This window comes from Acartia tonsa, chromosome 10 (genome assembly GCF_053477335.1).
Source record: "Acartia tonsa isolate MP-2025a chromosome 10, ASM5347733v1, whole genome shotgun sequence".
Taxonomy (NCBI): Eukaryota; Metazoa; Arthropoda; class Copepoda; order Calanoida; family Acartiidae; genus Acartia; species Acartia tonsa.
In genome coordinates this window covers 9,335,257-9,362,776 of record NC_137269.1, presented here as the reverse complement: position 1 = coordinate 9,362,776, position 27,520 = coordinate 9,335,257, and the positions used below count along the sequence as shown (strand labels likewise).

Sequence of the window (27,520 nt, the reverse complement as noted above, 5' to 3'; positions counted from 1 at the left end):
AGTTTATAATGTGATTTATAGATATGACATGAAACTGTTATTTTTCAGATAAAAAAATGGATGTAGCTCTGAAAGATAACCGTCAAATGTGTAAATATGGAGCAGGCTGTTATCAGAAAAATCCAATGCACCTGGAGAAATTCAAACATCCTGAAAAAGAAAAAAGTAAGAGTTCTATTTAATGAAGCAATTTTATTTTATTTCAGTTGTGTATATTCTGCACAAGATTTATTTTTGCCCCTGCTAAAAAAAAATTCATTTCTCCCTTCCCTCCTAGTTTTTTTTTGTTCCCAAGGAGGGGGAAAAATTTAATTGGAAAAATGCTTTTGATGCTCATTATTTTATTCCTTTTTTTAACCCTCCCACTTATTTTTCTCGTTTTTCCCTCCACACATATTTTTTAATCGCCCCCCCCCCCCCTTTAGCAGGGGATCCCATGCAGAATATACACCCCTGACTTATTTTTCAAGGCTTTTCTACTTTCTTGGGTGTTGGGAGTAGAATCATTGGGAGAAAGCCCACAGTGATTTATTGCAAAGTATAAAACCCCCTCATTTAAGATTATGAAATTGAAAAATATGTGGCCGGGAGGGGTAAAAAAAATGAAGAGTACTAAAAATTAGGGTTGGGTCGGATATCCAGATATCCGGCTAATTTTTAATGCCGGTTATCCTGTAATTTGCAGGATATCGAACGTTGGCCAGATATCCGGCCGGAACCGGATATCCGGCCAAAAATGTCTCCGGCTCAAACCTACTAAAAATATTTTTACATATCTTCTCTTAACTAGGGAAAAAACTTGGGGGGGGGGGGGGAATAAATAAAATATATTTCAGCAGGGGACAAAGAATGAATATTGAGCAGAATATTATACACCTCTGTTTAAGATTAAGAATTCCTATGTGATTTTGCCATCAACTCTGTTTTGATCTAGGCGAGGACAAAGAGAATGAGGAGGTGAATAAGCGACCCCTGCCCAGCGACTCGTCTGAGGATGATGTTGATGCTGTAAAGAAAGCTAGAATAGACAGCCAGGAATAAAATATTTTACATTTTTTAAACTTTGCATTTTCTCCTAAGAATTGAAAGTTTGGGTAGGGAACAAAAAGTTTAGAATGTTGCTTCGTGATTGCTTCACTAGAGGCTTTGCTTTAAAAAGTAAACTATTTTGTCACTTTTGGAATATTGTTTCCCTATATTTAAATAAAATAGGATTTGGCATCTAGGTGGTCTCTGAATAGGTAAATTTTTTTAAAAATTCAAGAGTTAGAGGTTAACTTATAAAACGAACTATGCATCTTTTTGAATGTTATTTACGTATTCGAAGAAAAAAGGTGGACCTTTAACTCTTCAAACTAATTTAAAAAAAAAAAATTACCTGTCCAGAGACCACCTGTAAAACTGCAGGCCGCCCCCCCTTTGAATGTCAGCATACTTGTTTAAAAAAAAAAAATATTTGAATGAATATTTAGTCATCAGTTACTACTACAGATACAGAAGATAGCAGTGTTGATAATAATACCACAGGTTTTTATACAATAACCCAAAATCTTAAGGAAAACAACAGGTTTAGCTAGGTAGGATTTTAGAGATGTAAATTCTAAATATCACCCACAATCTCTGAAATACTTACTTGTAGACAGAAAATTACAAATTAAAATTTACCGTTATGTTGACTATGGTGTTCTAATTTAAATTAATAGAGTAGTTTTTTTTTGGGGGGGGGGGGGGGAAGGGGTACTCCTATCAAAATCTTATTTTCATTCTTTATAATATTGCAATTTATCCCTATCTGAAAACACATTCACTTAATTTGCAAAGTAAAAAAAAACAGTCACTTAAGAGTTTGACTATTGAAAACAGAATTTGGTGCTAATTTTAACTTTTCTTCCTAATACCTGTTGATATGATGCAGTTTTTCAGCTTAAAAGGATGTTTCTAAATGTAATTGTATTAAACACTTTAATTTATATGGTCTCAAATTAGACCCTTCTCCTCTTTATAACTTAGGTGACAATTAAAATTAATAGTTCTCAGAAAAAGATTTGAACCAACCATACTGAAATATCATGTATAACATCATATTACAGACAATTTTCTATGAAAATTAAATCGAAGGACTGGCTAACCAAACGAGTTAAAATCTTAAAATTTCTATTTTAATATCCGTGGATATCGTCTATGACTATAAATACGATTCGATGAATAACTATTATTGTATGAAAATAAATGAAATAGCAGAGAGCGCTGTAGCTGAAAATAACACAGATAGCAATAAGAATGAAGAAAAAGAAATAAGTAATGAAGTAATAGAGGAGGTAAAAATTTAAAATCCTACCTAACTTTGATTAACCACTTTCTAGATAGTCGTTTTTATACCTCTAGTCTCGTAATTTAGATAACTACCTATTGGTTTTTAGGGTTGTATATGATTTAATTTTATGACACTTCGATGGTTAAATTTGTCCAATAAATATAGGAAGTCTAGATGATCATTCCCTTTACCAACCTAGTATATTTTTATGTCTGTTCCGATGGGTAACGTATTATTTCTTACAGTTCTTTTATGTTAGCTCAAGTTAAAGTTTACAAAAAAAACATGCTTAAATTCGAAATTTTAATAGCCATTTTTTTGATCGAATGACGCTTTTTCCCCTTTTCCTTTCCTTTTAACATTTATTTTCAAAGACGCAAGTTACCAATTACTTGCATTAAAAACTTAAACTTGTAGGAAGTATTTGAAGACATATTGCCTGCTTCGCCCGAAGACATGAAAGAAAAAATCAAGCAAAAGTTTCTTGTTGACATGCCCGAGGATTTTTATGCTTTCTATGAGTTCTGTAAGGTAAAAATATTTCCATTATGGCTTTGAAACCGATTTATATCTGCCGGATTTGGATCGTTTCTTAGCTATACTTAAAAATCATGTACAGTACGTATAAATGACAACTTTCTACGAATATAAATATAAAAGAATCTTACCTAGGTAATTTAAATCATAAATTGAACCTTATACTTTTTTCATTTTAATATCCGCGGAAAGCTGTCAATAATACGATGCGATAAATAATATTTGAGTTGATTTCGAGTGTGTATCCTACCTTTCATAATATCATACTAGTAGCTAAGCCCTTGGGGTTGTTCTGGGGGGCAATTACCAAAATTTTTTTTTGTCTTAAACAGGGCTTGGCAGCTAGAAAAGCTACAGTCTCAATTTAAGCCGTTCGTCTGATTTTGATTGCATCATTAAATAAAATCCTTAGCTGTTATAGATGGCTAGCCTACCACTTTCAACAAATTGTAGCTGGCCCACTCTTTTCTTAAGTCATTTTCATTCATTCGAAGCAAAACATCTTTTTGCCCTCGAAAATTTGCCACAAACAAGACGCAATTAAAATCGGCGGTTATTGAGCTCTGAATAAAATGATAAGATTTTAAATTTTGTAAATTTTTGTATTCTGCAATGTTAATTAGTAACAAGTAATATTAAGGATTATTATTATATTAAACATTTGTCACAGGAAATGAAGAAAACAGACCCACATGATGCTCTAGCCGCTGCTGGTCTCATACTTTGTGGACCATTTGATGTCTTGGGTAAATATTCTTATTATTTTGTCAGGCAAAATGGCTACCTAGTTCTTGTGTCAAATTGATACCAAAATAGAGTTAGTGATTTGATTTATGCACTTGAGAAAATTCTAAAGATTATATGATTCACAATTGTACTTATTACCTTTCTATTCCAATAACAAAAATAGTTGATTATTTTGAAAAAGGAGCTATATTGGATGTGTTTTAACTAGCCGCTACACCCCTAGAGGCCTCTAGTGGCACTTGTGTAATGTAAAAAAAATAAAAAAATTTCTATGGGCGATTTCTCTTGGGAGGGTTGTGGTACCAGGTGAAGCCACATTGTAAGGGGAACTATATAATTCAGCGGTTAGCGAGATCCTTCGGTACAAACAGACATTACATTAATGATAACTATGGATCCTATTTTGATATATATTTTATCTAAGGAGGAAAGATTCCAGAAAACGCGCCACGGTCCGCGTCTCTGTACCTGCGGCATTACCGATACTATTATGATCCTCCAGAATTCCAGACTGTTATCACAACAACTGATACCAAGGCTGATAGTAAACTAATGCATCTTGGATATTTCAGGTAAACATGTAGCTTTAGAAAGGGAATAGTAGATTTTGCAAAATTCTAAAAAGTTGTGATTAAAATTCAAGTCAAATCCGCTTATTAGGTCAAATTGTTTTAAATATGCGTTCAATTATACTATACGAGTGTTCAACAAAAGTGGTTAAGAACAGTTAGACTTAATAAGCGTATTTGACTGTAAGCTTGCTCACAATTTTACGGAATATATTACGAAAGCTACTATTCCTTAAGTGCCGGAGGTATTCATGTTGTGTGACCCTATATTCTTAGTATTTGAAATTGGTGCTTTTCCTCAAAGTGCCTATCGAGCACTGAAACCACCAACCCTTATTTTTGATAAAGTTGGTGAGATGTCTTTTTTTCCCATGTCCAACCCCCTATGGGATAAGGGGACCTTAACATTTGGCTTCCCAGTACGCAATATAACCTAACCTAACCTAACCTAAAGTAATACCAAAACAAAGAAGTACTAAAAAAACAATGATGGGGCACTAATTTTGTGATATTTTTCACGAATACAAGAAACATTTACCCAATGGTAACAAAAATACCGAAAATTACTTTTTGTTGATAAATGTTCAGTTTTGTTTGTGAATTGCACAAACAGTTTCCTGAAAAAAAAATTTAATGTTTTATCTCTCTCTATTCATTTTTTGGAATTCTAAATAAATGTTTATACCTCCAGGGACAGTCCATCTGAAGCGCCAGTATTTGTAGCCTACAATGAAGCAAGTGTTGGTCCTAAAATAACTCCCTTAGCGGATAATTTGTTTGGAGCAGTCTATCATCTTCTAGCAAAGGTACGCAACAAATTCCTTAATGTTTTAATTAGGGTTGGCAATCCGGATCCGGAATCCGCCCAATTTTTAGCCAATTTTGGAATCCGAATCGGATCCTGAATCCGTTTTTTAATAGCGGATTCCGGATTCTTATTTGGTAGGCTAAAATTAGCGTCTTGAGTTTTTTCTTTCAACTCCTCTTTGAAGGCAAAGATTTTCATCATTATATATAATATCTTTTAAAATCTGGTTCGATTCTCGGAAGTGAATTATAGAGAACACCAAGAACATTGATTTTTAGAACATATGTAGCACTTAATTTTTTTTTTAAATTTAATAATCCTTTTAAAATATTGCTAGAATCAGGAATCCGAATCCGGAATCCACAAGGAATCCGCCACTTTTTTTTGACGGATTCTTTAAGAATCCGGAATCCGATTCCGGCCCAAAAATTCGACGGATTGCCATCACTAGTTTTAATGGTAATAAGCTTAACACAGCATGATTGTGTTAGAGAATTGAAATAAAGTCTTAAATGCTAAATAGGATGTATGTATAGAAAACGTTTACAACTAACTTAAATCTTACCTAATCATTTTCGTGTTTAATTTTTTTACCGACATAATTTATTTTTACTTCTTAATAATGATTTAATTATGATTAACTTTCTGATTATCTTAGACAATATGACCCTGTCTTGTTTTGGAATCATAAAGAAATTACTGACATAAAGTATAACTTCAGGGGTGTATATTCTGCACAAGATTTATTTTTTTTTCCCTGCTACAAATTTTATTAAATTTTTTTTTCCCCTAGTTTTTTCTGACCAAGAAGGGGGGAAAATGGGAAAAAAATTTTAAGAACTCTATATTTTATTTATTTTATCCCTCCTACCACACATTTTTTTTGGTTTTTTCATCAAGGAGGGGGGGGGGAGGAATGGAAAAAATGTTTTCAGTTTTCTTAATTTTTACATTTTTTTCCCTCCAACCACTTATTTCCCCCCCCCCCCCCCCCTGATCCCATGTAGAATATACATCCCTGTATAACTTTCTGATTATCTTAGACAATATGACCCTGTCTTGTTTTAGAATCATTTATTTAATACATTTCTGTCGTATAATGCATTACAATCGCAGCAACATTACAGTTTATTTATCTTATCGTCTGTATGATCTAAATTCTAGTTTTATGGAAGATTTATCCTTAAAGATTTAAATTGAATCAAACTTTCTAAATAGGTTTTAGATGCTGCAAATCCGTTTGAAAGAAGTAAAATCGCAACGCTGCAAGAAAAAGTGAAGCTCTATGCAAATAGAACCATCATCTATGGAGATTCAAAGAATATCACGTAAGCCTTTTTTCCATTAATATATCAAAAAATCCAATCTTAAGAAATTGAAACAGACTCAAATGGATCAATCCAGCAGTGACCAACATCTAAGATAAAATGAAAAATTTTTTGCAAAGATTTTCGTGATTTTTTTTGAGCTGGTTCATCTAAATCTTTTTTCTGTTGAATCCGCGTATATTTAGAGAGTTTGATCGAAATCCGAATCTTCTAAAAAGAACCTAAGATTAAAAAAAACTCGGTATCTTTTAAAATGGTTTTTAGAATAGGTATTAATTTAGACTGGAGTCTAAGACTGCTGGAATGAAGTTGCGTGACAGACAAAAAGTGTCCACAACATTCCATGGAGCTGGGCTTGTTGTTCCCTATGACAAGAAAACTGATGTTGGCTACAGGAATTTATTACTATCTAATCTTAGTAAAATTATGATGACAATATCCATAAAAACGAAGCTCTAAAACGATAGGACAAACGAACATATAGAGTCGAGAGGCGAACTTAATAATCAGAATATAAATGCATAACAGACGAAACAAAATTTAAGTAAATTTGTTGAAAAACTGTTTAAATACAGGATAATGTTAAGGACATACTTACATGTACTATTTAGTACTTGATTATAGAGCTGCAAATCAATTAAGCCAATCATTATTCAAAAGTTTTGGTGAAACGCATCTTTTCTTTTCCTCCCTCTGTCGAAAATTGTGAAAACTTGTTCACACATTAACATTATTTTGTTCCTTCTGCAATTTGCGGTTCCAGGACAAACGTCGGAGTGGACAAAAGCAAAAGTGTTAAAATATTAATTCAATTAAGTATTTCTATACAGGTTTTGATTAGGTTAAGATATGAATATACAAATAAGCCCCTTGCAGGGATTAGGCATTTAAAAGCATATTAGATAGTTTAAAATAGGTTTGGTTAGGTTAAGTTTTCACTCCGACGTTTGGGACTCCTGTGTTTGTCCTAGGACCCAATTTAAAGGGATAAGGCAATGGCTGATAAAGTTATGTACATCCCCAATGATATGATACTTAAAATAACTCCTATAGATTACAATTTCTGGTGGAACATTTGGACGCTTAACTTTAACTAACCAATTTAAAGTGCTCAAAATTGTTCAGCTAAATAATTAGAAAACGATATTAAAAACTTTGGGGACTTGTGTAATAAACGGCCCAATGTCCCCTCCCTCCCTTTATATAAAGATAGTAATTAATGATAACAGGGAAATCCCAGAAAGCACAACATCACTCAAGAAAATATTTAAGGAATTTAGCAATGTCAATATGTTTCAGCTATCTAATAATTTTGGCACATTTGTTGAAAAAAAACCTACACCTCTTTAGAAATTAGAAGCGAGTTTTCTCGTTTTCATTCGAATCCTGTGGATAAAAACCGGTTCTCATCCATACGAAAAAAACTATGTCTATCATCGTTTTATATCCAGCTTTCTACGAATATAAATAACTTGTTTTAATCTTAAAATTGTACATTCTACATTATATCCGCGGAAAGCTGTTTATAATACGATGCGAGAAATAACTATTACACTAAAAATATGGAAGTAAGTAGTAAGGATATATGTCTTATATAACCAACCATTGTAAATAAAAGGATGTACTAATATAAATAACAAGGATTTTGTTTGTTAATATCTTGCGAAACATTTAACTTAACTAAATAAGTTTCTAAGGAATTTTCACCTAAGATTAGTTTACAATAATAAGTTTGTTAACAACTAAAATATAAAGTATTATTCTCTTTGAAGAATTTTGTTAAACCAAAGTCCACCCCCCCCTCCCACAACAAAACTATGACCTTGGCCTGCCTAGACGCAGTGCTCAACCCCCTAGCCTAAAACCTAACCTAATTGTAAAAAAATTATAGGGAGGGGGATGGGAGGGTAGGTAGGGTACCAGAATTTTAAAAATTGAAAAAAAATTCTAAGATGATAACCCCAGATTTTAAATGCAGGTGTTTTTTTGGACAGTCGGAATTTATAGGATCAAAATATTTTTCTGGGGTAAATTATTCCACCCTTATATACAAATTGAATAATAGTTATTTATTGCATCGTATTATAGATGCTATAAATGATTTTTTAAGTATGGCTAAGAACCGGTTCTAAACAAGCGGATTTTCAAGGGTTTCGAAGCCGTACTTGAAATAACTATATATTGCACAATTTTGTCTACGGGTCCATTGAATTTGACCTATATCTATCTATTTGTGCATTTAATATCACGCATAGGACAAATAGTATTGCTAAATGAAAAACTGCACAGAATATAGTTGAAGCAGAAAGCGAAGAAGAGAAATACAAAGGTTTAGACGTACTCCAGGAACATAACAATATTCATACCAATCTGAAATTTTATTGTTGGGTTTAGTTTCCGGAGGGGTTAAGTACATTTACTATGTCCAATAATGTTAATTAAAGTTTTCCCTTTTTTAAATTGAAATTACAAGTTGTAAGTTTGTTTCACATAATCAAGAATCTACCTATATGAGTTCCCAAAGTTTTTTTAAACCAACTAATGAGAATGTTAATACTTTTTTTGTTACCAATACAATTTTGAGTCCAATGTTCCCTCGCTCCTAAAGTGTACTCAAAATTTCTATGACGTGGAGTTATTATCATTTCTTACTCTCCTATACCTACTTCTGTCCTTATAGTGTCTACATTTTGGAACACTTACTGCTTTACACTCTGATAACAAAGTCAACAAGTTATGCATATTGTTATGGACAGGAGTTGATCACAAATGTCCAGTTTGCCAACGACGAGGGTGACCCTGGTATGGGAATAGAACTGGGACTCGATGCTTTTTCTTATGGAGGTTAGTCCTACTTTTTTAGGGGGGGTTAGATGTCCCAAAATCTTAAACATACATATGACAAAGTAATTCAGATAGAAACAATTATGACAACATCCATAAAAGCATAGCTGTCAAATAGTATGACAAACGAAAACTAATACATGTAAAGTTTTATTACAGGATACTGTTTAACTTACATTTTTCGGACTTGATTGTAGAAAAACTTAGCTTATAATATTGTACTATATTATCCTAGGAATCAGTATTCAAGTTATTTTTTAGTTTAGGTCCTATCCTGTCCTGTAAGAACTCTTCATAAATATTTTCTATGAGCCCGTAGAGTTTTTATAAGTTTAGCATATTCTGTTAATTAAAAGGAACAACGTTACATTGTTGTTGTTTCTAAAATCATTAGATTAAAGAAGGAGCTAATAAAGCTTCACCATGTGGCTAAGGTTCAGTAGGTTTTAAAATAATGTGAGAGGGTAAAGGTAATAATAATCAGGGATCTAAAGGGATAAGACAATGGCCAATAAACTGATGTATGTCTCCAATGATGATACACAAAATAATTACAAAATTCAATATAAGTTGTTGTGCCAATAAATAAGAAAACTTTTTATAAACTATGTAGTTAAAAACCTTGAGGCAAATATAAATGACCCTGAATATTTAGGCGACGCTCTGCACAACAGTATCCTGCATCTGCTCACAGTTGGCTACGAGCTGGTCAACAGGGACGAGTTTGCCACCATCATCGCGGCGCATCTCGCCAACAGAATCAAGGGACCTGAAGTTGATATGTTTCAAAAGTATAGAAAGTAACAGGAGAATTTGTTACTGACATTTAATTTTGTATTTGAACGGCCAAATCGATCTTGAATTTTGCATCTGATTTCAATAAATTCTAATTGTTACTTACAGCTGGCTAAAATAACTGTTTCCCCCATTATCCTCTTTAATCCAACCCCTCCCCTTCTAGTGGACGAACAAATTGACCAATAAATCTGGTCCATTTAAGCAGCATAAATTGCTAAGAAAAATCTCCTATCAAAATATCCTCGTATTCTTTATCCATTAATTAAACGGCTCTGAAAAAGATTAAGATCTACTGTACCTATAGTAAATTAATTAATGTAATTTAAAAAAATTATATGGGACATACAAATGTTGATATTTATCAGTATTAATTAAGAATTAAGAATTTTATTGTAAATAAAGAAAAATATTGTACGATTGTTTTCCAAACCAAACTGTATTTTAAAACTGTAAACTTAATTAATGAATTTTTAGATTATCAATAATGCAATTAGTAAAAATATCATTCTCTAATTTGAATAAAGTAATATCATATTATAAAGCATGTTATATCATGATTCATATTATATGGACATTTAATATATTTTAATTTTCTACATTTATTGTTAATATATTTGGTATATTTTCATAAAGCAATGACAGTGGATAGTGATTGTTTGTTGTCCAACCCTTTGTCCTCAAGTGTCAGGTACTTAAACATTTCTCACAATAATTCCATAAGATTTAGGAATTAACTACAGGTGTCACGCCAGGCTACAATTGAATCAAGACAAAAGTAAGTGCCGAGCTCTGGGACCTATGTATGGTGTAATTAGACATAAGACCATGATGATTCCAGGTAAAACCAAAATATTTCAGCGGGATCTTTTTGAGAAAATTATGAAAATTTCAGGTTCAATTTTCACCACCTAGGAGTTGCCGTATAATTATGACAAGAAAAGCAAAGATTATTTATTTAAAATATTGAACAACTTTGCTTTTATGAAGTCTTTCATAAAACCTCTCTATACATGATTTCTCTAAGGCTGAATTTCCGTGACCTTAGCAAAGCAACTGATAAAAATGGCCATTGATTAACTCCCTTTAGAAGTGGTTTTATGAAGAACTTTATAAAAGCAAAATTGTTCAAAATTTTAAATAAATAATCTTTGCTTTTCTTGTCATGAATATGCGGCAAATCCCAGGGGGTGAAAATTGAACTTGAAATTTTCAAATCTAATTTTCTCAAAAAGATCCCGCTGAAATATTTTGGTTTTACCTGAAATCATTATGGTTTTACAGGGTGCCGGAGCCGGGAGCAGCAACATTTTTGGTGGAGCCGGATCCGGAGCCGTATTTTTCGTTAAAAACGGCTCCGGCTCCGGACTAGCTAAAAATGATTTTTAAAGTAATATTATAATTTGGCAACGGTCTATTTCCATATAATAAACTGAAAAACTATTGTTACTTAACAAATAGATACACATCCTTTTACTTTTATTTAGCTTTGATCAAAAAAAGCAAAATATTTTATATTATTTATTTTATTTTATCAAATTCAATAATGAAAAAAAATTGATATATTAATTTTAGGGTAGGAGCCGGAGCCGCATCAAAATTATACGGCTCCGACACCCTGTGGTTTTATGTCTAATTTCACCATACATAGGTCCCAGAGCTCGGCACTTACTTTTATCTTGATTCAATTGTAGCCTGGCGTGGTGTGTATATTGTATATTCTGCAAAATAGACCCAGCGGATTTTAATCGGTTTCGAATCAATATGGGGGAGGGGGGATAATATGAATAAAATAAAGAGTTCTGAAAATATTTACAACCGGTTCTCAGCCATCCTGAAAATCATGTAAAGCATCGTAGTACAGACAATTTTCCATGGTTATTTTAATGAAAATAAGAAAATTAATATAAGTTTTTTTTTTCAATATCTGCGTAAGGCTGTCTGTTATACAATGCGATAAATGACTATTACTTCATCCAAAAGTAAACTTAAGGCAAATTGAATGATGCAGTATATTTCAAAGTTAGGAATAAGTAACAAAATAAAGGATAGTTAAAGATTACTATTTTCTTTCATCAACAATATTAGGCGAATGTTCTATTTATACTGTTTTTCATCGACAATCAACAGTAAAAATAATTTTAAAAAAACTGCATCATTTTGATTTTTAAAGCAATGTTTTTTTTCTTATTTAGGGCTGAAGTGAGGATAAATAGGTGTACAGCAAAATATCAGAACAACAGTCAAAAGTAAGTAATGTTAAAAACATTAATAATATGGTATCATAAAATTAGAACTGTAAGCAACAAAATCATGCTTTTCTTTTATTATATAGTTTTCAGAACAGATCTGTAGTATAGATGTATATACAAATAACTACCTCCCTTCCCTTTTCAAAGACCTATTTCGTTTGCTTCTAAATTATTTTCTGCTACTTGGCTGTGTTAACGTTTGCGACACCATTGGTTGATTTTCAATGACCCAATATAAAGGTTGCACAAGATTGATGCGATGGGGAGATACAGTTTTTTAACCCTTCCTCCCTCTAGTTTTTTACTCTAATGTTTTCAGTAACAAAACTTGAGAAAATTATGCTGTATTTTGTTCGTATGAGTTTCTGGTCATTTTTAAAAGCTAGCAGTTTGTGTTGCGTAGCTTTTTTAGTTTTGTTTTTGTATATCGCCATGCCTTATTCCCTATAGATACCTTAAACATTCTAGTTAGAAGTGCATTTCTGATAAGCAAAGATATACAAGTAGGCATCATTCTTTGGCTTGAAAAAAATAAGTCCAAACCTCCACCAATATATTTAATGTAAAGAATTGGTAATTTTTATCATTGGTGGTATACTTAAATTTGCCGTCCATTGTCTTATCCCTTAGAATCCCTGAGTTGAGTAGGCATGAAAGTTTTATTTTATATTATTATTTTAATTTTATCTAGGTTTCGCGATGTTGATAAGTTATATTCTAACCAGTATTATAAAACCTACAGTGAAAGGTTGCACACCCTAGAACCAATGATTGTTCAACAGGCTAGAGACAAATATGGACAAGGGTTTAAGGTTGGTTGTTTTAACTACACTAGTTTTTAGATACTTTCCCTTGAAATAAATTAATAGTTATTTCTCGCATCGTATTATAAACGGCTTGCCGCGGATATAGAATGTACAATTATGAGATTAAAACTAGTTTTTTTTAGCCCCGAGGTGCTCAAGGCACCGGCTAAAAAAACGGAGTGGATACAAAACCGCGACAGTTACAAAACCGCCTCATAACGAAACCGCGACAGTAACAAAACCGCCCCATAACAAAACCGCGACAATAACAAAAATATAACTATGTAGGAATTTTGTAGGTGTACATGGCCGCAGCGCTCGGCCCCCTGGCCTGCTTAGCCGCGGGCGCTCGGCCCCCTTGCACATAACCTAACCTAACCTAAATATTGTAATAAAATATTAAAAATTTGAAAAAAATCTACCAACCACTTTTCGTAAAATCCACGAAATTCTATAACTATAAATAAGTTTATGTACATTAAACATTCAAACATATAAGTTAGGTTAGGTTAGGTTATAGGCAAGGGGGCCGAGCGCCCGCGGCTGGGCAGGCCAGGGGGCCGAGCTCTGCGGCCATGACCTTCTAGCATTAAGATTTCTTTTATTATAGATTTTTTTGTAATGTCGCGGTTTTGTTACTGTCGCGGTTTTGTTATGGGGCGGTTTTGTAACTGTCGCGGTTTTGTATCCACTCCAAAAAAAACTAGTTTTAATCTTATGATTGTACTTTTTTATATTCGTAGAAAGCTCGATATAATACGATGCTAGACATAGTTTTTTCGTATGGATGAGAACCGGTTCCTATCCACCGGATTCGAATGAATACGAGAATAGTTATTTCTTTCATCGTATTATAAACCGCTTTCCGCGGATATAGAATGTACAATTATAAGATTAAAACTAGTTTTTTTAGCCCCGAGTTGACGAAGGCACGGGCTAAAAAAACTAGTTTTAATCTTATGATTGTACATTTCTATATTCGTAGAAAGCTGGTTTAATACGATGATAGACATAGTTTTTTCGTATGGATGAGAACCGGTTCCTATCCACCGGATTCGAATGAATACGAGAAAAATATTTTTTCTAGGGATGGGAATCCGTCGAATTTTTGGGCCGGATTCGGATTCCGGATTCTGAAGGAATCCGTCAAAAAAAGTGACGGATTCTTGCGGATTCCGGATTCTTATTTTTGGCGGATTCCGGATTCGGATTCCGGATTCTAGCAGTATTTTAAAAGGCCGGCCGTCACAGAGGGATAGCTTTTTTCATTAATTTAACACTATGTTACTTGGTTGAAGCCTTGATTTGTTTAAAGTGTTAAACATTTACATCACATTAGTAATTATTAAAATTTGTTATGTACAAAAAAATTTAAGAGGGAGTTGTAAGAAAAAACTCAAGACGGTAATTTTAGCCTACCAATTTAGAATCCGGAATCCGCTATAAAAAACGGATTCCGGATCCGGATTCGGATTCCAAAATAGGCCGAAAATTGGGCGGATTCCGGTTTCGGATTCCGGATCCGGATTCCCATCACTAATTTTTTCCTTTGCACAACAAGTTAAATTGTGTGAAAGCGATAATTTTGTTTTTGCAAATATCAAGTAGTTTTTGTAATCTATGTATAATACAAAGTAGAATGATGTCTATCTGTCTGTCCCTGAAGATCTCAGCAACCACTGAACCGATTGGATTCTACTCTTTAGGGAATATACCTACTGGTCCTGTGGTGGTTTTAGGCTATTATCAAATTTTGTATAATACAAAGTAGAATGATGTCTATCTGTCTGTCCCTGAAGATCTCAGCAACCACTGAACCGATTGGATTCTACTCTTTAGGGAATATACCTACTGGTCCTGTGGTGGTTTTAGGCTATTATCAAATTTATGTTGTTTTGACTTTAAACCAACCTTTGACATTTAAAACCTTTGTTAGTTAATTGTTTATATTTTTTATCATATTTTTTTGTGTTTGAATACGTGAAAGGACAGTTAGCTTTTCCATTTCACAGGTTATGAGTTTCTTAAACTGTCAAAACTTTAATTTAAGATAATGACTGGAAACCCCCCCCCCCCCCCACCCTAATTATGTAAGAAGCATGAAAAAGTTGATGTTTTTTTCTATTATATGAAATTATTGACTTTCTTAAGCCTTAAAAAGAACCTATTTTGTTACCTACTACCTAGCGGCTACGCCCACTAGAAGTCTCTGGTGGCACCTAAGGAGGAAGGAAGAAAAGTCGACCCTCCCCCTTTTTCAACTTCAAAGAAAAAGTAACAAATATAATTTGAGGGGAGAATGCATTTTATAATTGGATGGTGGAGATACCCTTCCCCTTAAAACTTCCCCTACCTAGACCTATAAAAAGCTTCACTGTAAAGGAGAACCATATCGGTTCAGTGGTTAGCGAGATCCTTCGCTTCAGACAAAAAAAAACCTTACTGGATAAAATGTTTGATTAAGGTATTTAAAGTTTCTGAATTAAACGACGAGGGAGCGGCCGAGAGAAGAGAGAATATTTTGGTCGTAGGAACTGTTTTCAAACAAGAAGAAAATATTCCCAGTATTCTCAAGGAGTATGCTGAAAAATCAGAGGATCAGGTTTGTTAGTTTTGTGAAAAAATTTTGTGAAAAATCCTCCAAAATCGCATAAAAAAATTAACAAAATCATAAAAGGATTATTAACTTGAGATTTTTAAAAAAATTTTGCAGATTTTTAATGTGATTTTTGTATATTTTTAATGTGATTTTAGAGGATTTTTCACAAAAATAATTTTGCCTCATCAGCGAGTAGTGAGCCTAATTTCTTGCAGGGGTGTATATTCTGCACAACATTAATTTTTTTCCCCTGGTGCAAATTTTTTTTTATTTTTTTCCCCTCCTAGTTTTTTCCAGCAAGGAAGGGGATAAAACGGAAAAATATTTTCAGATCTCTTTATTTATTTTATTCATATTATACCCCCTTCCACATGTGTTTTTAGTTTTTTTTCCCCAAAGAGGGGAGAAAAATAGAAAAAAAATGCTGTCAGTCCTCTTAATTTTTTATATTCAACCCCTAATGACATTTAATTTTTTAATGGTATATGTATGTACTAGTGGCTTCGCCCCTAGCCTCTAGGGGCTTTGCCCCAGGAGGTGCTAAAAAAATTAAGGCGAAATTCGTTAAAGGACCAAGGAAATCGTCAGCAAAAAAAAAATGGGGGGGATTTTTGTTTTTGGGGGGGTTGGGGCCCGGGGTGTCCCACTCCCCAAGAAAATAGATTAAAACCACCACAGGACCAATAGGTATATACCCTGAAGAGTAGAATCCGATCGGTTCAGTGGTTACTGAGATCTTAAGCTTCAGACGGACGGACGGACGGACAGACAGACATCAAGCTACTTTGTATTATAGAAAGTATCCTGCAGTATTAATAAAAATAAGTAGGGTAGTGCGGGGTTAATGCGGTTGGGGGGTACAATTCCGGTCAATCGACCAACTTTTTTAAAACCGTTTTTTACCGGTGTTCTAAACGTTTGCGAGAGATCTTCAGAAAAGCCTATACTTTCATTTCTTTCTTCAGCAAATTTTTGTCAGATCACTCCTTCTATGATTTTTTTGCCCTCAAAAAGTTGCAAAAAATTTCAAAATAGGCCATGTTCAACCTAAAATTGTGAAAAAATGGTAAGTCCTAGCGACCTCAGGGTTTTTGTAAATGAAAGATATGGCCTTCATTTATCGTTTGCAATTGGAGGCGTTGTTCAAACTTGATTTTTTCATAATTTTTTTTTCGTCTAAACAAAATGGGAATATTCCGGTCACTTTTTTTACTTTTTTTTATTACTGTATACCCTAATATTTTATTTAGGTGATCTGGAAGCATAAACAACCTAAATGCATGACCTAAGCTTTAATCATTGCCTTGCCTGTTGTGTGATGTACATTACTAGTCATTTTACTGCTTGTATTATGTCATGTTTTGTTGCCTAAGCTTTTCAATTTTTCGTATAAGAGGGTGTTCGCGATTTTTGCGCGGTTTGGACTTTTTATGTCAAATCGGCTAGGATTAAGCTAGAAAGGTGTTTAAGGTGTCTATAGAAAGCTCTTTGCATGTCCTAACAAAAACTCCCCAGGATATGGGTTCTATCTCCAAGATTTAGAGTACTTATTCAAGATTTTGCATTTTCAAAATTCCTGTTGCATAAATTGTGTTGAAATATTAGAGTTAGACCCTGAGTTAAGGGGGGGGGGGGAAGTTCTGACACATTTTCGTAAACGGTGAGTATAGGCTTTATCTTTGGACTGAGAGGATAGGTTATTAGGGATAAAATCATTCTTATATGATGAATTTCCCCCAGATTTAAGATTTTTTGGATAGGCCTCCAGGTTCTGGAGCTCCAGACCTCCAGGTGGTCTCTGTACAGGTAAAAATGAAAAAAAAAATTTTTTTAAAGTTACAGGTCAACTTATAAAACAAAATATGCATCTTTTTAAATATTATTCACATATTTGAAGAAAAAATATGCATTTTTTGTTTTATAAGTTGATTTTTAACTTAAAAAATTTTTTTTTTTTCATTTTTACCTGTACAGAGACCACCTGGAGGCCTGGAGCTCCGGAACCTGGAGGCCTATCCAAAAAATCTTAAATCTGGGGGAAATTCATCATATAAGAATGATTTTATCCCTAATAACCTATCCTCTCAGTCCAAAGATAAGCCTATACTCACCGTTTACGCAAATGTGTCAGAACTCCCCCCCCCCCCTGTCAGGCATGTAATTTTGCATCTTTAGACACCTTAACCACCCTTGTAGGTCAATCCTAGCCAATTTGAGACAAGAAAAAATGTATCAAAAACTGCTGTCAAAACTGGCAGGATTTTTAAAATTAAAAATTTTTGGGGAAAAAATCACATTTTTCAAGAAATTCCAAGACCTGCGAATCAGAATTTGCCTCTAATTTATGTATAAAGCTTTAAAAACATAATCATATAATAAAAAGTATGATTTTTTTTTAAAAGTTTGCATGAAAGAAATTGATGTTTTTTTGCAATTTGACCGACTTTTTTCAAATGGGGAAAATTTTGTCAAAAAATTGTCTGATCTGCATGCGACTAGTACCGTTAGAAAGCTAATGACCTCAGCTTTCTACTCATAGTTTAAAATGCAAAAAAAAAATATTTTAAGGGGGTGTTCCACCCCCCCCCCCCCCCCCCCAAAGTCAACTGACCGAAATAACCCCATCGGTGGGGTTATTCCGGTATAGGCCAACTGCCGCCCTTTAAACCGATTTTTGACCGACTTCTAGTTGCGTGATCTTAACGGGACCAAGACAGGCTTCTTCCTTATTGCCATATCGTTCATTTGCACTCTTAAAAACCGCAAAAAGTTTTTAGGAAGTATGTTTTTTACAAGTTGAAGCAAAAAATTGACCGGAATAACCCCGCACTACCCTATTATTAAAAATGTTTTCGTCCTAATAATTAGGGTTGTCAATCCGTATCCGTAATCCGCCCAATTTTTGGACCAAAAATCCGCAATTCGAATTTGAAATTGCGGATTCGGATTATTAATTTTTATGACTTTTGTAGCCCTTTTTTTATTTTATATGTGGCAGGAAAAAGGTAATTTATTGAATACCTATTAACTTCAGGTAAAATAGTGGGTAGCATAAAATAAAATATATTTTAACAGCAGCTTTTCATGCTTATTTTAGGTTAGGTTAGGTTAAGTAAGGGTAATGAAATGACCGCTGTAGGGGCTAGAATTTTTTTAATATTTATAACAGACCTTTAAAAATATTACTAGAATCCACAATCCAAAAATTCTGCAATCAACGGATTAATCCGCTATTTTTTGGGGGCGAATCCGAATCCACCAAAAAATTGGGCGGATTACCAACCCTACTAATAATATTTAAATCATTGCATTTAATCTTAGGTTACATTACCGGAGGGACATAAAGAAAAGTATACATCCGAAAATGATCATCTTATTTTGGAAGATGATACTATGCGAGTTCATCTTATTGGAAATGTAAGCATTTTTTTATATTAAAACAAGGATGACAACATCCATAAAAGCGAAGCTCTGAAATGGAAGAAACGATTATTATCACTTTTAGAGTGTCAGAACTGAATAAGCAAAATATTAAAGCATAAGACTAAACAAAATTGTAATTATATTGCATAACAGCTTAAATACATGATACTGTTTTTGGACATACTTACATTTTTAGGACTTGCTTATAAGGATGATTCGCCTATAACGTTGTATCTTGTTGTAATAGGTATCAGTCCACCAAAATCAGATCAATCGGAAATTTCTTACATACAAAAATTTGATGTCAAAAAAGTAAAAACTCAGAATGTTTTAAATGGACGTACGCACGGTAACGATTATAGAGTTGCTGCGCTTTCTGAGTCGTACTTATTTGTCATAGGAATCATCATGCAGAACTGTGTACGTGGTAATAAAATGCACATTTTTTGAGGATAATGCAATTTATAATTCACATTAGACGTGGACTCAATTAAATTTAGTTAGTTATTCTATAGATCTTAGAGAACAATAATACAATGATTAATATTTCCTAGGTTGAGCCTGAATATTTTGTAAACGGAGTTATCGTGGGTGTCTGGGGTAAAGAGGCCAGGGGAGGCAAATTTGATGTAAAAGAGGTCATTCTACCAAAGATACCCGGGCCAAAATCTGAGGTGAGTTTCACTTTTTTATGTTAACTAGGGGTTATCCTCCTAAAGGCCTCTAGAAGCACTTGAGTGATCCATGATCCTCTACATTTAATTTTAGTATCCTTATACTAAAGTAACAGGATGTTTGTGTGTCTGTGTGTACCGAAGGATCTCGCTAACCGCTGAACCGATCGGGTTCTCCTTAACAGGGTAGATTCTCATGGTTCCCGGGAAGGTTTATAACTATTTTAGGGAAGGGTACCACCACCCTCCCAAGAGAAATGACAAAAAAATCGAAATTTTTTAAAAATAGGAGAGACTTCAACGTAAAATAAAGAGGTATCGTACTAAAGAAATATCGTATAGAGACTAACAAACAAAAACATTTAAAGTGCCACTAGAGGCCTCTAGGGGCGTAGCCGCTAGTTAATAAAAAAAGAATAGTATTTTTTTTGGGGGGGGGGGTGGTTTCACATTTTCTGGGGAGGATGGTGTTAGCCTCCCCCCTTCCCCCGAAAAAAATAGTTATAAACCTTTCCTGGCCCTATGAGAAGCTTCACTGTAAAAGGATATATATGTCGCCTTAGCAGTTAGTGAGATCTCAAGCTACACAAACAGACAAACATCCTTTGGCTTTTATATAAGGATTAAATGCATAGGTACAATCATACTCAAACTTATATTTTAAGGGAGAAGAAGTGAGCATTGTGATGATGTCTGGTCTCGAACTTGTGGGAGATGACAGTGGGGAATACCTGGAGGCCATTCAGCTGGCAGTTGACTGGATTTCTGGCTCGGCTGGAGGCCCTACAGATCAGGTAATACTTTCAGGACAGTTACATTTCTTGTTGTCTTAATATTGTGGATATTATGGCAGGGGATAAATAACAGTCAATTTAGGTTGCTAACATGAACTTGAACATCACTTATTGGTCAGTTCGTTCATCCAATAGGAGGGGAAGGGGTAAATGGGAGGTGGATGGGGGATCGATATTTTCTTCAATGAACCAAAAGAGTACACATAATTTTGGTACAGGTATTAAATTAGAAATATCAAGAAGAAAAAAGTTAAGTTTGTCTCAATTGATTTTACTTGATCTCATGTTTTTTCTTTCTTAATGTATATTGTATAGGATATAGCATCAAAGATTGAAAGAGTTGTTCTGGCTGGTAACAGTTTAGCTGAATCTACAATGAACAAAGAAGACACCTTGAAAGCAAAGTAAGACTTATAAATTTTGAGGAGAGGGAGGGGACATTGGACTATAGATTACACTAGTACCCAAAATTTATAATCATATTTTCTTATTCGTAGGCTCAAAATCTTTGGGTACTTTTATTCAGGGTGGGGAAAAACCCAGAGTTTTTTTAAAAAGCCCAGCCCAACCCAACCCAAAAACCCTTAAAAACCCAGGGTTTTAAGGGTTTTTATGGGGGTTTTATTGGGTTTTAAAAAAAACCCTGGGTGGGTTTTTTTGGGTGGGTTTTTTGTATGCCCACCCTGCTTTTATTGAAATGTTATGGTTGCAGTTCTAGTGTTTTAAACTTTTGACGAATAATTTTAATCTACAGAGGGCGTGATTATGTTTATAATCATTGGGAGTGTACATCAATTCACCGTTCATTGTCTTGCCCCTTAATATCTCTAAATTTTCCTCTCAAACTGCTTACAATAAATGTATAAGATGCTGTTGCTATGTTAGACGCATGCTAAAAGAAGGGGGGGGGGAAGTTCTGACACATTTGCGTAAACGGTGATTATTGGCTTTATCTTTGGACTGAGAGGATAGGTTATTAGGGATAAAATCATTCTTATATGATGAATTTCCCCCAGATTTAAGATTTTTTGGATAGGCCTCCAGGTTCCGGAGCTCCAGGCCTCCAGGTGGTCTCTGTACAGGTAAAATTGAAAAAAAAAAAATTTTTTTTTTAAAGTTACAGGTCAACTTATAAAACAAAATATGCATCTTTTTTAATATTATTCACATATTTGAAGAAAAAATATGCATATTTTGTTTTATAAGTTGATTTTTAACTTTAAAAAAAAATTTTTTTTTTCATTTTTACCTGTACAGAGACCACCTGGAGGCCTGGAGCTCCGGAACCTGGAGGCCTATCCAAAAAATCTTAAATCTGGGGGAAATTCATCATATAAGAATGATTTTATCCCTAATAACCTATCCTCTCAGTCCAAAGATAAAGCCAATAATCACCGTTTACGCAAATGTGTCAGAACTTCCCCCCCCCCCTTATTTTAGATTGAAATAGAAAGTTTATTTCTTGGTTTAAACTTTGATTAACACCAGTGTTGTGGATCCGGATCCTGGGGTATAAATTTATGGAAAAATCTACCTAAATTTATATAAAATAGTCACTTACAAATTTTGAAAATCAGACATTCTCGTGATGAGAGCCAATCTTTAAGGTTTAGGTTCAGACTTGAAAATTAAAAGTATTTTTGACTTCGAGATTAAAGAATAAATATTTTCTAAAAAATTTGGTGATTTTATTTTTATTGTCAAGGATCTGGATCCGCACTGACCAAATTTGGAGGATCCGGATCCGCATACAATCAATGCGGATCCGCAACACTGATTAACACCATTACCTGGTACAATTGGGACTTCTGAAGATAGATAGTTTGATGTCTGTTGGGTGTTATTTCACTTGATACCCTACCTGTGTAATCGATATTAAGGCTTGGTCTTGAAAATAAAATTAGATGAAATGGGAAGAACTAAGGGAGTAGAAAATTAATGCTTTTTCCAAACATTTTCATCTGATTTACCCATTACCTGCTACAGGTGTGTATATTCTGCACAAGATTCTTTTTTTCCCTGGCTGCAAAATATTTTATCCCCCCCCCCCCCCCTAGTTTTTTTGGGGGGAAAATAGAAAAAAGTTTGCATTACTCTTTATTTTATTAATTTTTTTTACCGCTCCCACATATTTTACTTGTTTTTTCCTCAGAAGGGTTAAAAATGAAAAAAAAATGTTTTCAGAACTCTTTATTTACCTATTTTTTCTCACATTCGAAATATTTTTTCCTCTTCTTTAGCAGGGGATCCGATGCAGAATATACACCCCTGCCCTGCTTTCAGGTACCTGACAGCCAACAAGGAGGCTGGCAGTATAGCTGCCATCCGTCAGCTAGACGAATTAATGGCTCAGATGGCAGGAAAGAAAGCTATAATCATCAGGAAATGGGACGGGGGGGGGGGGCTAATGCAAACGTCTCGTAATCAATGCGCAAATAGCACTACGAATCCTAATCTCGTTATGAAACTTGGTCTAGAAAAAAAAAATATTTACTAATATATTTTATAGGATTTCCATGTTCTAATATCTCCACCAAAGTTTTTAAAGCCAATAACAGAATGAAGTGGGTACAAGTGCCTCGTAAAAAAGAGGACAACGAAAAAACTGTTGGCTTATGTTTATTTCTTTCTGACATGACGTAAATACTTTTAGGAATAGTTCAGCAAAATGTTGTAACTTGTGTCCCCATTTTACGAGGAAATTTCACTAGCTTCAGCTGAACGATTTTACACAGTTTTTGGGAAAGAATCATTTGATGTCCATTGTCCACCACTGTAATTGTTTATTATATCTTTGTTTGAAATGTGTAGGGAGTGTTAGTGTTGATATTCTACCTGGAGCTAATGATCCAGCTTCTGGAATCCTGCCGCAACAACCTCTACATAAATGCATGTTTCCACAGGTATAGAAATTTTCATGTAAAAAAATTCCCAAAAAAGTGTGTTGAACAATCGTATTTAAGTTTGTTTGACTTTCCCCTACCCCTAGAAAGGTATGATAACACCAGTGATGTTACGGGATAAGTGAATGGACGATAAAGGGGGGGGGGGTTAATGCAACCATCTCGTAATCAATGTATAAATGGCACTTAGAATTCGAAATTTGATCTGAAATTTTGCATGAGTAATCCTTGGTAGGTCTATTTTCCCTAAATCGAACAAAAAGTTGGAAAAGTAGCGGCTAACGGCTGGCGGCTCATCCGTTTAGCCATTTGTTGGGTATTTTCAAGCGAAATCCATCACGAAACCTCTCTCCACATAATGCTCTTTTCCGATCCAAAACGTTTTCAAACGATTCTAGTCGGTAGTTGCTGGTACTAGAAATCAAAAAAATGTTTTTTTGTATCATTTCACATGATTTAAAGCAAAAATATGTTTCTAAAAGTTGATTTCTACGTATTTTATGACAGATTTGCCCTAAAAATAGCCAAAAAAAACGGCTAAACGGCTGAGCCGTTACTTTTCAACTTTTTTTTTCGATTTAGGGAAAATAGACCTACCAAGGATTACTCATGCAAAATTTCAGATCAAAATTCGAATTTTAAGTGCCATTTATACATTGATTACGAGATGGTTGCATTAACCCCCCCCCCCCCCCCCCTTAAATTGGATAAACCTTCTGAAGTGGTAAAGTTTAGACAAAGCTTGTTTGTATCAACCTATCAAAATTTAATATAAGTCCACAAAGTTTTGGGAAAAACGAATAAGATAATGTGAGAATAGTTTTATTTATTGTTCATTATACTCTTTCCTTCTCTGATTACACAAATTTTTTACAATTCTTTAGTTATGTAATTTTTCAGACTCGAGCCTATCCAACCTTTCAATCCGTGACTAATCCGTACAGTTTTGTTTGCGGGGGCAGAGATATCCTTGTCATTGGCGGAGAAACTATCAGGTTAGCTTTTTAAACCAGCTGAGGTGATTTTAACGAAAATAAGATATAGCAACACGGCAAAAATTGATTCAGATTCTGAACGGATTATTAAAATATTAGCGGATTTCGGATTGATCTGAGGTAAACAAATACGAGAAGACACATATGGATTTTCATTTAAAAAATTGCGGATAATCTGAAAACAGATTCAGATGCGGATTGTGATTGAAATTATATCTTAAATCTATAATTGTATTTTGCAATTTATCATACAAATAAGAAATTAAACCTGAACAAAAATAAAAAAAACTCAATGAAATAAAAAAAACCTCATTATTTTAGAGATGTAATGCGAAACAGTGATCTCACAGATTCAGTGGAAATTCTAGAAAAGTTTATCAGGTAAAAACAATTTTTTTGTACTTTTTTAAAAGTGTAGATGGGGACACGTAGCACCCACCTGTCCTGACACTCTGGGATGTTTCCCCATCCTTGGAGAGGATCTACAGTGCATTACCTCCCCTCTATCTATCTATCTATTTAGATGGGGTCACGTGGCACCCACCTGCCCTGACACTCTGGGATGTTTCCCCACCCTTGGAGAGGATTCACAGTGCATCACCTCCCCTCACCTCTATCTATCCATCTAACTTTCCATCTATCTATCTATTTAGATGGGGTCACGTGGCACCCACCTGCCCTGACACTCTGGGATGTTTCCCCACCCTTGGAGAGGATCCACAATGCATCACCTCCCTGCCAGATATTCTGGTCGCTGGTAACCAGGTACAGATTAGAACAGAACACATAAATCTTGTATTTAAAGTCTATCTTTATATAAAAGTAACATGATGTCTATGTGTATGAGTAATATATTGCCAACCGCTGAAATGATATGGTTCTACTCTACAATAAAGATTTTTATAGGTTAATGGAATTTAAGTGGAGTGTCAATTTTCTAGCTTCATGCTTACTCTTTCTAAGTGAAGCACCAAATTAAATAGATTTTTTCCAGTTATATTGGAGGCCTATTCATGTTAGTATATTTTTTGTAGGATGCGACAACATGGAAAAAGTTGACTTTGAATGGGAAAGAAGTTTTACTGTTGTCCATAGGCAGATTCTGTAAGACCAAGGCAGGATTAAAGTGATAATAATATACATTTTAACAAGGATGACTAATCCATAAAAGCCATTTGTAGATATTTTGAACAAATCAACGCGATTATTGATGTATTTGCTTTTGATGCATGCAATGCCATCTACGAGTTGGTACTTCTCATTATGTATTGTATAGAATCTAAAATTCAAAAGAATATACATATTAATTATTTAGTATTTTGTGAAGATAATGCTAGTATAATAAATTTTAATTCGTTAACCCAAAAGATTCTAGATACCAAAGGCTAAATTGCACTTTAATATATTAAGATATTTTTAGATTTGGACATTATACTGGTACCCAAAGTTTCATAAGCACGTTTTCCCATTTGGTTTTTCAGTTTAATGAGGGATATGGTCAAATTTACTGATTTCAATCAAATTGGATATTCTGATATCTGCCTCTTTACCTTTTATCAGGGTGGGCATACAAAAAACCCACCCAAAAAAAACCCAGCCAGGGTTTTTTTAAAAAAAAAAAACAATAAAACCCCCATAAAACCCCTAAAACCCTGGGTTTTTAAGGGTTTTTGGGTTGGGTTTTAGGGTTGGGTTGGGCTGGGCTTTTTTAAAAAACCCTGGGTTTTTCCCCACCCTGCCTTTTATCACTTTGTAACTGGATTCAGGAGGTTGTCTCCATCCGTCTGGACATTCTGGAGCCCATGGTCATGGAATTTGACTCTATGTTGGAGGATAGTAATGTCAACTCTTCACCAGAACATTAAAATCATTTTGGAACATTTTTCTCGTATTTATTCGATTAATATCCGGTGGATTAGTACCGGTTTTCATCCACACGAAAAAAAATTATATCCCGTTTTTTACGAATATAAAAATGTACAATCATAATATTTAAACCAGTGCCTTCGGCATCTAGAGTCTAAAAAAACTGGGTTTAATCTTATAATTGTACATTTTATATCTGCGGAAAACTGTTTATAATACGATGCGAGAAATAACTATAATTGCTCTAACAATCTCGTACCACAGTACCTTTATCAAAGAAAAAAAAAAGAAAATTACCCGATTATTTTAAATTATTTACAAGTGATTTCAAGCAATTTATATTTTTTCAATATTTTTAAATGAGTATATTGCTATTAAGTTTTTAGTAAATTATTTTTTATAAAGATTTTTATAGTTAAAGAAATAAAAACGACCGATCCTTGCTATAAAATTACTGTAAAAAATATAATTTTCTTATGTTTACTCTGTGATTAAATCAACGTATCAGTGGCATTTTAGATTATTTTACAAAAATAAAATTGAAAATTGTAAGAAATGTTTTTTTTTGGCGAGGAAACTAATCCATAATTGAGTCATACACATGAGGTGAATTCTTAATAAAAAATTAGGGTCGTTGCATTGCTGCGTCACCAAAACAGTTTTTTAAATCCTCCAAAATAACATAACAAATCTACGAAATCAAAAAAAAGGGTTATTAGCATAAAATTTTGTTTAATTTTTGTATTTTTTTTTGTTTTGGAGTATTTTTCTCACAAATAATTTTGGCGATGCAGCAACCCAAATTTTTTTTTTAAGAATCCACCTCTGCTGGGGTATTAGATTATGTAACACCCCTAAGACAACAGCTCTTTGATTGCACCACCCTTGTCTAGAAGTCCTAACTGTGCCAATATATTACTCATGCCTCGCTGCATTTGGAACAATTTTTAACGTCTTTAGTTATGACGAGTGTTTAGCCGAGATTCGACCTCGTTACCTCCCTGATAATGAGCGGATGCGCTACAGTCATATTGTAAATTTTAATTAGCATCTAGATGTCTTCAAAGGCAATGTGGACAAAGTTAGTTATCGAATTGTTAAGCAGAATCACCACACACAAATTAACGCGTAAAAAAAGGTAACAAAACTCGAAATGACAAAGACAGACAAAAAATGATAGAATGGATTCCCATGGTGAAATGCATAATTAAATAAACAACAAAAATTCAGAATCCGAGAAATTCATATTAACACTAAACGAATGAT

The 27,520-nt window shown here is 33.9% G+C and overlaps 2 protein-coding genes across 3 annotated transcripts; both read left to right on the top strand.

The window, feature by feature from the left end:
- Positions 1-27: 27 nt before the first annotated feature.
- Hpf1 (Histone PARylation factor 1) lies at positions 28-10,581 on the top strand. Of its 2 annotated transcripts, XM_080173393.1 has the most exons (14): positions 28-165; positions 935-1,035; positions 1,473-1,527; positions 2,242-2,318; positions 2,732-2,845; positions 3,522-3,597; positions 4,023-4,170; positions 4,859-4,973; positions 6,194-6,303; positions 6,585-6,699; positions 7,534-7,575; positions 8,593-8,651; positions 9,062-9,147; positions 9,803-10,581. In XM_080173393.1, exons 1-14 carry the CDS (start codon positions 57-59, stop codon positions 9,949-9,951), a joined length of 1,356 nt encoding a protein of 451 aa, XP_080029519.1. In that variant the 5' UTR covers positions 28-56; the 3' UTR covers positions 9,952-10,581. The 2 variants fall into 2 exon arrangements, with proteins under 2 accessions (XP_080029519.1, XP_080029520.1); XM_080173394.1 differs by lacking the exons at positions 8,593-8,651; positions 9,062-9,147; positions 9,803-10,581 and having other exon boundaries at positions 2,239-2,318; positions 7,534-7,668.
- On the top strand, positions 10,543-26,802 carry PolD2 (DNA polymerase delta subunit 2). Its single transcript, XM_080173392.1, has 15 exons — positions 10,543-10,633; positions 12,138-12,191; positions 12,886-13,006; positions 15,465-15,602; positions 18,921-19,016; positions 19,577-19,696; positions 20,362-20,490; positions 20,806-20,894; positions 22,774-22,851; positions 23,303-23,393; positions 24,294-24,388; positions 24,710-24,769; positions 25,042-25,153; positions 25,423-25,503; positions 26,155-26,802. The coding sequence occupies exons 1-15, from the start codon at positions 10,581-10,583 to the stop codon at positions 26,251-26,253; spliced, it is 1,416 nt and encodes a 471-aa protein (XP_080029518.1). The 5' UTR covers positions 10,543-10,580; the 3' UTR covers positions 26,254-26,802.
- Positions 26,803-27,520: the final 718 nt, after the last annotated feature.

Excerpts from the sequence above, each read along its gene's own strand:
- Hpf1 (XM_080173393.1), top strand. The coding sequence starts at position 57 with ATGGATGTAGCTCTGAAAGATAACCGTCAAATGTGTAAATATGGAGCA. Across the intron at positions 166-934 it reads ACATCCTGAAAAAGAAAAAA|GCGAGGACAAAGAGAATGAG; the intron begins GTAAGAGTTCTA and ends GTTTTGATCTAG. Across the intron at positions 2,846-3,521 it reads CTTTCTATGAGTTCTGTAAG|GAAATGAAGAAAACAGACCC; the intron begins GTAAAAATATTT and ends CATTTGTCACAG.
- PolD2 (XM_080173392.1), top strand. The coding sequence starts at position 10,581 with ATGACAGTGGATAGTGATTGTTTGTTGTCCAACCCTTTGTCCTCAAGT. Across the intron at positions 20,491-20,805 it reads CTGGAGGCCCTACAGATCAG|GATATAGCATCAAAGATTGA; the intron begins GTAATACTTTCA and ends TATATTGTATAG. Across the intron at positions 22,852-23,302 it reads TTAATGGCTCAGATGGCAGG|GAGTGTTAGTGTTGATATTC; the intron begins AAAGAAAGCTAT and ends GAAATGTGTAGG.